The sequence below is a fragment of the Clupea harengus genome, chromosome 9 (assembly GCF_900700415.2).
Source record: "Clupea harengus chromosome 9, Ch_v2.0.2, whole genome shotgun sequence".
Classification (NCBI taxonomy): Eukaryota; Metazoa; Chordata; class Actinopteri; order Clupeiformes; family Clupeidae; genus Clupea; species Clupea harengus.
Window position 1 is genome coordinate 7,465,491 of NC_045160.1, and position 9,092 is coordinate 7,474,582.

The window sequence follows — 9,092 nt, forward strand, 5'->3', positions numbered from 1 at the left end:
GAGAGAGAGAAAAAAGGAGAGAGAGAGAGAGGGAGTAAGATGGAGCTGGAGAGACGGAGCACAATATCATACGGTTTCAGTCTTTGTATATTAAACTTTTTTTCCCAATCCTCTAAGCTGACCTTGTTCTTTTCACTGTTTCAAAAGAATGGGAGAATATTTAAAAATCCATTCCTTATTGTAAGCATGTCCCTTGTATTCTGCAATTACTATTCGTAAAAAAACTTGACGTCTGAAAAAAACTCTAAAAGTTTGAAGGTTTTTGCAAGGCTTATTCACCGCTTGATAGCAGGGAATCTAGTCATGTGGCCCAGGGGTTTTCAACTGGTTTTGTCCCAGGGACCACCATTCTGACCAGAAAGTAATCCGCGGCCCACTGATGTGCCAGTGATTCCCAAAACATTTTACAGTCCCGTACCCTTCTTTTTCATGTTTGTAACCTCCGTCGCCGCCGCCACATATTCTGCCTATAATACTTGTCAGTGTAATTTCTTCGCTGAATATGGGTCTACATCAGTATTTTGGGCAATGCGACTTGGCTATTCAGACATAAATATGTCGACGGGCCCAGGTATATTTATAAAAATAAAAAAAAGTCAATGGTGAACTGATCAACATAGGCTCATGTCGCGGACCCCCTGCAATGCCATCGCGGACCACCAGGGGGCCACGGACCCCTGGTTGAAAACCCCTGATGTAGCACATTTTCGTACGTTTGGCAGAGAATTAAGTACACCAAATGGATATCCTTCTTCCTTCTTCCGTATTGTTGACCCTAGAGTTGAATCACCTGCAAAACAGGAATGCCACCCTCACCTGTCTGACCTGGTACTTCAGGGTCCTGAGGAGGTTGCCTTCAGAAATGCCTGCTTTGCCTAATGGTGCAACATGAGGAGGAACATCTGTACCACTGGAGTCTTAAGAAGTCACTGTTTCTAATAATAAGAGGAAGGTGTCGGCTGGCCTAAAAAATAGCTGCGGTGTGTGTGTGTGTGTGTGTGTGTGTGTGTGTGTGTGTGTGTGTGTGTGTGTGTGTGTGTGTGTGTGTGTGTGTGTGTGTTGACCGCATATGCATACGCCTATGAGCCTGATCTCTGATCTCTTTCTCTCCCAAGCCGGACAGGAGCGCACCCTCCCTCTTTCTTTCTTTCTTTCTTTCTCTCTCATCTCTCTCATCTCTCTCTCCAGCCCCTCTCTCCTACCTCTCGGGTACTCCTCCATTTCCCTTGTTCTCTCCGTGTTCCCCCATTGCTCTACCCCTGTCCTTATCTCTCTCTCTCTCTCTCTCTCTCTCTCTCTTTCTTTCTTTCTTTCTTTCTTTCTTTCTTGCTCACTCATCTGTCTCTTTCTCCCTTCTCTGGGTGCAGTGTTCTCTGCCCCTTGTTTTCTCTCTCTCTCTCTCTCTCTCTCTCTCTCTCTCTCTCTCCACTTTGTTTTCCTTGTGGTATCCTCAGATCTAAAATTCCAACTCCCTTTCTCTGTCCTCCATCTCTCTCTCTCTTTTATAACCTCCCATTTCCATATATCCCCCCATCCTTACTCTCACTCTCTGTATATCTCTCCTGTGTCTCTCCATTTTTCAATTTCAATTTTCAATGGCTTTATTGGCATGAATGTATGGTACACTGTTGCCAAAGCACTTAAACAATAAGAACAATAATAATAACAACAATAATAACAACAATGGTAATACAGGAACAGATAAGTTAATTAAATAATAAAAAAAAAAATTAAAATACATAAAATAAAAATGCTTAAATAAAAAACATTACAATTATAATAATTGCGTAAAGAAAAAACATAGACAGCTAAGAATAGATACAAAAAAATAAATAAATAAATAAATAAAAAAAAACACTATGAGTTCTCCATCTCTCCCTCCATTCTCGCTCTCTGTCACTCCATCTCCACCCTCCACCCTTCCTCCTCTTTGTTTACTCATGTCTTGCGCAGATAATGGCTGAAACCCCTTCAAGCAGATCAGCCTCTTCATAGCAGCCTAATCTGATGAGGCCTGTGCAAATCTACTGCCCTATCTGCAGCATGAGAATCAGGTGCATCGCTGTGGAAGAGCCCAAGCAGCACACACACACACACACAGGCTCAGACACACACACACACAAATTAATATTCGCAATTCACAGGCCGAGATGTGCTCTGCCTCCTCAATATGCCATCGTCCCTTTTCTCCCTGTTCTCCTCCCTTTCTCTCTCACTCACTAGTTCATCTCTCTCTCCCCTCTTTCCCTCTCTCTCACTCACTAGTTCATCTCTCTCTCCCCTCTTTCCCTCTCTCTCACTCACTAGTTCATCTCTCTCTCCCCTCTTTCTCTCTCTCTCACTCACTTGTTCATCTCTCTCTCGCTCTCTCTCTCTCTCTCTCACTCACTGGTTCATCTCTCTCTCTCTCTCTCTCTTCCCTCTCTCTCTCACTCACTGGTTCATCTCTCTCTCTCTCTCTCTCTCTCTCTCACTCACTTGTTCATCTCTCTCTCTCTTCCCTCTCTCTCTCTCTCTCTCTCACTCACTGGTTCATCTCTCTCTCTCTCTCTCACTCACTGGTTCATCTCTCTCTCTCTCACTCACTGGTTCATCTCTCTCTTCCCTCTCTCTCTCACTCACTGGTTCATCTCTCTCTCTCTCTCTCTCTCACTCACTGGTTCATCTCTCTCTCTCTCTCTCTCTCTCTCTCTCTCACTCACTAGTTCATCTCTCTCTCTCTCTCTCTCTCTCTCTCACTCACTGGTTCATCCCTCTCTCTCTCTCCCCATAGGTGGGTGCAGGTTGCCTGTCCTCGGCTGTCCATTGACTGGGGCACGGCCTTCTCCAAACCCCTGCTGTCTCCGTACGAGGTACGCATCTTTAAGTCCACCACCCCACACACACACACACACACACACCACTGCTCCACATCAGATCAGGAGGACGCCCATCACACACGTGTAAATAAACCATGTGTCAGATGTGTACACACACACACACACACACATTTCATGCTCAGTCACCTCTCAAATCTCTTGTGGATGTAGAAAGGTACACACACACACATACACAAGCATCCTCCATCACGTCCCTAACCTCTCTCTGCTGTGGTCCTTGTTGCATTTACCAGCCCAGCTTTGTGTATCTCTCACTCCATATCTCTCTCTCTCTCTCTCTCTCTCTCTCTCTCTCTCTCTCTCTCTCTCTCCCTCCGTATGCGCCTGTGCCTGTGTAGCTGAGATGAATGGGCGAGAGCGGCGGGTCTCAGTGGAAGGGGTTAGAGGACTCAGTGGTGTTCCTGTGTGGGGCTCTAGCACTCGGAGCCAGGCTGCTGTCTGCCAGCAGGGGAAACATTAGAGGAGTTAGTAAATCTCCTCACCCCTACAGCTGCGACCGGGCTTATGTGCGTGCAAACTGTCATCTTCCGACACACACACATGGGAAAAGGAAGGGGGAAAAAACTCTACCTAGTGTCGCTGTCTGAGGCTCGCTCTCTCCCTCTCTCTCCTCTGTAGCAAACAGGAGAGTGAGGAGATGGCGGCCTCCGTGCCAGGCCCAGTCAGGCAGGACCATAGGGAAACAGCTCCCCCTGCTGGGTGTTCAGCTGTACTGCAACTCCATCTGCCGCTGCCTTTATGACTCACTGCCTCCCCCCAATTCCCCTCCAGTCACTGGGGACCAGCGTGCTCTCACATAATGATTCATTTCATGCCAGCCTTTTAGCCAGAATTAGCACACCGTTCTCCACACATAGGTGTCATGTTTAGTTCCATAACGGCTGGAAAATAATCTACTGTTATTTGAGACTGACAATATAGAATGTATATAATGATTTCTCCTAGAAATATGAGCCAGTGCTGTGGAATGACTAATTAGATTGCCTTGACATGGCTCTCCACCTTGGTAGAAGAATGGCCTTGGAGTGCTCAGACTACGCTATGAATATTCAGTAGATACTAAAAACTTGGCCCAATGTAAATGATGGTATAGGCGGCATGCCGTTCTAAATTCATGGAAGACAGTGTTTTTGTTGATAGTCAGGGCTCAGAAATCATGCCGCTTGGGATGTCGAAATCAGTGGCTTGCCTGTAGATTGCAGGTATCCTGAATGCCACTCTTCCGGAAACTCGTCTGGGGAAAGCAATTTGGCGTCGGCAGCGGTCTCTGATGACACCTCTCTGCCTTTATGTTGATGTTTTGTGCCAACTTGACAGTGATTGCCCAGAGTCACCGGCGTTCTTGGCATCACAAGCAACACCTCCGGTGCGGGCCCATCAGGCCGGGCGAAGGAAATAATCCATCTCTTCCCAGGGAGCACTGCTCACGAGGGGGAACGCCGGAGATATGGAAATGTGCACGACGTCAGGATCCTGCAATCACCGTGTACATTGTTTTTTTTTGTTTCATTTTTTTTCTTCTTTTTTTTTCGCCGCCTCCCAAAAGCACTGGTCTCCATATCGTCTCCGTTTCCACTTTCATGTCAAACAATTGGGGGAATGATTTCAGCGTAGCCTCCGTGGTTGAGAAGGAAACCTATTAATTTTTCTGGCTTGTGTTCCATCCTAATATATCCCAGTTTGTCCCCATTTCCTCAGTGGTGTTAAGAAGAGACGAGGAACAGAGAGATTGGGTGGATGGAGGGTTGGTGGAGGCTGAGTGGTTATTTTCAGTGCGTCTCATGTTATATTTATAGTCAAGAAGACGTACTTGCTTTCCCTGTCAGCATAGGGATTAGCAGTAGCAGTGAGTAGAACTGTGTGAGAGGCACATGAGGGATGAGAGGAGAGGATGAGGTGATGATGGAGAGACTAATGAAGGAGCGCTACAGAGATGCGGCTTAATCTGGGGAGCGCAGAGAAGCAGTTTAAACCAGGGCAGAGGGAAGGAGAAGGAGTGAGTGAGAGTAAGAGAGGAGGGAGCTAGTTTGCTCAGGAAACAGAGTAGACATGGACTGTATGAGCCGGGCTAAAGAGAATACTTTATTAGTCTTTGAGCATCTGATTTTTATGAGCTGAAAAAAAACAAGGGAGCACAAAACGTCAAAGCACAAGCGTGAAGCATCCTGCGTGGAGAGAGTGGTGCTTGTTGTTCCGACATAACCGTGGCGAGATGTGTGTACTGTACAGAGACGAGAGTGTTATTGAGTATAGTCTGTTTACTTGATCTCACACAAGCAGGTGATGTTATGTGTTAATCAACAGTCCTAATCCTAATCATGAGCGCAGTGATGGGGTATGGTAGTAGGCCTGTATTCTAGGCATGTGAAATCCGAGTATGTTGATGTGATTTGTTATTGGGTTAGTCGCCATGGTAGCGATCGCCTGGTATTACCACCTCAGGCGGCACACATCTGCCGACGTCCTCAGACAGGTGGGGCGGGTGATGGGGCTCGTTTGGAGGTTTTGGCCCGCTCTCCGTTTTGTTTTGACACGTGTCGGGCTGGTAGGAGTCACTGTTGTGTCGCCTGCCGTCATGCCCCGCCCCCCTGCCTCTAACCCCCCCCACCCCCCCACGTGACTGACACAGGCACAGGGTCTCATGAGGTGGATGTCATCCCTGCTCCACCCCCCTGCCTCTAACCCCCCCCACGTGACTGGCACTGACACTGGCACTGTCACTGGCACAGGCTCTCATCAGGTGGATGTCATCCCTGCTCCCCATCCTCCCAACCCTCCCTGTCAACCCCTATGGGCCTGAGATTAGGCTCAGAGTGCAGGGATGCTACTGTCAGAGATTCTCACGCTCGCTCACTCACACACACACACACTTTAAACGTGTGCTTTCTCCTGTGTATTTCTCTCCCTCTCTCCCTCTCTCTCTCTGTCTCTCGCTCTCTGATTCTGTTTCATCTCCCTCCGTGCTCTCAATCTGTGTTGATTCAGCTGAATTTAATCCATCCCACATCTTTGTCAGGATGTGTTTGTTGTGCCATCAGCAGAAGCCCAGCCGTTGACTCTCTGTACCCCCCCCCACCCCGACCCCCTCTTGTCCTCAGGCTGCTGTGGCGCTCCAGCAGGTTGGCTGGCAGGATGTGTACCCTATGGACTTCTACTCCAATCAAAGCCTGGGACCCTGGGCCCCCAATCACCCCGACAACCAGCCGGCGCGGGCCCCTCGCCGGCAGACCCAGGTGCGTGGTGTGGCACGGCACTCAGGCAGGCAGATGTACATTTATGAGGAGAGAGAAGGTCGTGAGGAATATAATTTATTCAGGTGTGCCTCACAGCTCAATAAACCCAAGAGAAGGATTAGGAGTTGGGCCGTGGGGGGCGGACAGCATCGCTATGGTGACGCCCCTGTGGCCTGTGGGTGACTGCACTCCGGAGGTGTCAGGACTGTATTGTGTTCTGTATTGTGAGCGCACGCAGTGAGCACACACAACATTCAGGCAGCTCGGTGCATTAATGCTGCTTGCCATTCAGCCGGGAAAGAATGGTGAGCTGTGATGTGTTTTAATTGATGTGAAAAGATCCTGAATAATGCAGAGCAGTGCTCACTGACGTGAGAACACAGATGTGTGAGAACCACAGTATTACTCAAATGTAGTACTCATGTCTCCCATCATAAAAAAATGCTGGTCAAATGTAAAATTCAGAGCCTCCTTTATTTGCCCTATTTCTTTCCAGTTTGCATGTGTGGTTGCTGGTTGCCCAGCGATTCTTTTTTTTGAGTGGTGAAAGCTGAGGCTCAGCGTGTTCTTGTGGTGATTGTTGAAATAGTAATGCTGCTGTTTTTTTAACATGCTGAATCTCTGCCTGTGGCTTTTCCAGAAGAGTGGCCAGGATCAATCCCAGCCTCCCATGCCCAAGTCCTGCGGACGGGACCAGAGCGCCCCCTGTGGCTGCCAGGAGGAATGACGGACAGAGCGGAACTGTTCTATTCCACGCCGGCAGCCAACCACGGCTTATCTCCACCATCTGCAGGAGACCGGCCAGCCAATCAGAACCTCTGAGCACATCGTCACTGCGTGTCACAGAACGCTGCTGTGCACCCTCCTCGCTAGTCTCTCCCTTGATATGTCAACAGAGAGAAAACAACAACAACAAACACAACAACAAACAAACTGCATCACACATTGAAAAGATGCCTTTATTGCCTGTTGTCAGAGAGAGACAGAGAGAGAGAGAGAGAAAAGGGAGAGGATGACAGAACTGCCTTATTATTCTTATCCTAACTATTCGTGGACGAATTTGCTGCCATCATTCAGTCATGTTTTTCATAGCTACAGTTCATGTAACCACACTTCACAAAACATTTGCTTGTGTAATATTCTTCATAGCAGCCAAAGCCTGAATAGACATTGGACGTTGAATGTTGTATGCGACATTTACCACAACATGAAATAGGAACTGAAATGTAATGTGTCTGAAGTGTATGGAATCTATAGACATTCCCACTATGTCATTCCCACTTTGCTCTGTGCCGTTCAGATGTCTTCATACATGACGAGGAACCAAATGGCTGTTTCTGATTTATTTATGTGTTACTCCGACACGAACATCAGATGACTCGGTGGAACTCTCCGTGGTCTCTTGAGCATCCTGGTGTATAAGCCACGCTTATTAAATGAGATGTCTGTTGAATCAGGATGGGCAACCCTTGGGGTGTTGATCCCCAAAGCTCAGCACCATGCACATTAATGATGCATTGCTTATTCAATCAATTAAACATTTTTCGGTGGTGTGTTGCCCAAGGAGCTTTTGGTAGTGCAGCATGGACAAAGGCCTCCTGCAGAGGAGAATGTATTCCACTAAGCAAGTGTGTGTGTGTGTTTTGTGTGTGTGTATGTGTGTGTGACTAAGTCAAATACAGCCTGCAAGTACAGACACACATGCCAGCTCATGTCTTTCGCACCTTTTATTCCATTCATTTCTGACACTGAATAAAATTCTTTCATGTACTTTGTGTCCTTGTTGGTTGATCTGGTGGTAATGAAGCGGACTTGTGCTCAGAGGATGGAGATTCATGTGTTGCTGCCTGACAGTTTGTTTGGTGTGCATTGTTTGTTCCTCGCTGCTAAAAATGTGAATTATTTATCGCCCAAGCCCTACCTCACAGCAGGGCGTGTGTGTGTGTGTGTGTGTGTGTGTGTGTGTGTGTGTGTGTGTGTGTGTGTGTGTGTGTGTGTGTGTGTGTGTGTGTGTGTGTGTGTGTGTGTGTGTGTGTGTGTGTGTGTGTGTGTGTGTGTTAGTCTCAATCAAAAGAGATTCTCCCTGTAAGCCTCGGCTGCAGGTAAGCTCAGGGCGGCGTGCTGAGTGGCACCATGTCAGGGTAGATGCACACAGAGGGGGCAGTAGAGCTCCAGGCCTGGGGGCAGAACAGATAGCCCCCCCACACACACACACACACCCAACAGATCCCAGATCAGATTTTACCTCTCACTGAGCCACCGGAGGTCTCCTGCCAACTGCATTATTCAGTGGGCGTTCACTCAATAGTTTCATAGTTCCTTTAGGAATGAAAATCAAACCCTCCATGTTCAGCCTGTTGGGCGTCATCCTGTGTTTTCACGCTGTTTGTTTCTGAGGCCTTGAGTAAAGCCCCTCTGTCTGTTGCACCAGTAGATTACTTGCCATGGTCCAGGGTAGGCATGCACCTGCAGGGTCTGCTCTGTGTGTGTGTGTGGGGGGGGGGGGGGGGTTCTGTTCATGCTTCCTCCAGTTCATGCATTTACTTTTGACCAATGTCAAGATTCAGCCCTTCCTTTAAATGATACTCACTCAGTGTGTTCTGCAATGTCAGCTCACTACTGCAGGAATCCTGAGACAGTATAGTACACATGTTGACCCGTTTTGAACATGTGTTCTGGAGTTATGCCTGAATTAAGTCTCTCTTTCTTTGTCTTGTTTTGGACAAATCTGAAAAGAATCAGGCTTTATCATGAATGTTACACACTCATCCTGTATGCCTCGTACTGCAACCAGCTCGCCAGAATCCTGAGAGAGAGAGCAGGAGACTGCTGTTTTGTGCTATTGTAAAAGAAATGCACTGTGAATAACCAGTACTATAAGAAATGTGAAGGACAGTTGTGGGATTGCAAAAGTGGGTGTAATTGTTTCAGTGTCCACTAGGTGGAGCTGTGCTCCAAAGTATAATGTGTGTCAGGGCCC

The 9,092-nt window shown here is 47.7% G+C and overlaps 1 protein-coding gene across 1 annotated transcript in view; it reads left to right on the forward strand.

The window, feature by feature from the left end:
• The window catches only part of dph1 (diphthamide biosynthesis 1), a 72,240-nt gene extending 64,873 nt beyond the window's left edge, over nt 1-7,367 (forward strand). The window contains exons 10-12 of the mRNA XM_031574141.1: nt 2,774-2,852; nt 5,978-6,112; nt 6,753-7,367. Of these exons, the coding sequence (XP_031430001.1) occupies nt 2,774-2,852; nt 5,978-6,112; nt 6,753-6,839 (301 nt within the window). The 3' untranslated portion in view covers nt 6,840-7,367. The remainder of the gene's footprint in view (nt 1-2,773; nt 2,853-5,977; nt 6,113-6,752) is intronic.
• The last annotated feature ends 1,725 nt before the right edge of the window (nt 7,368-9,092 follow it).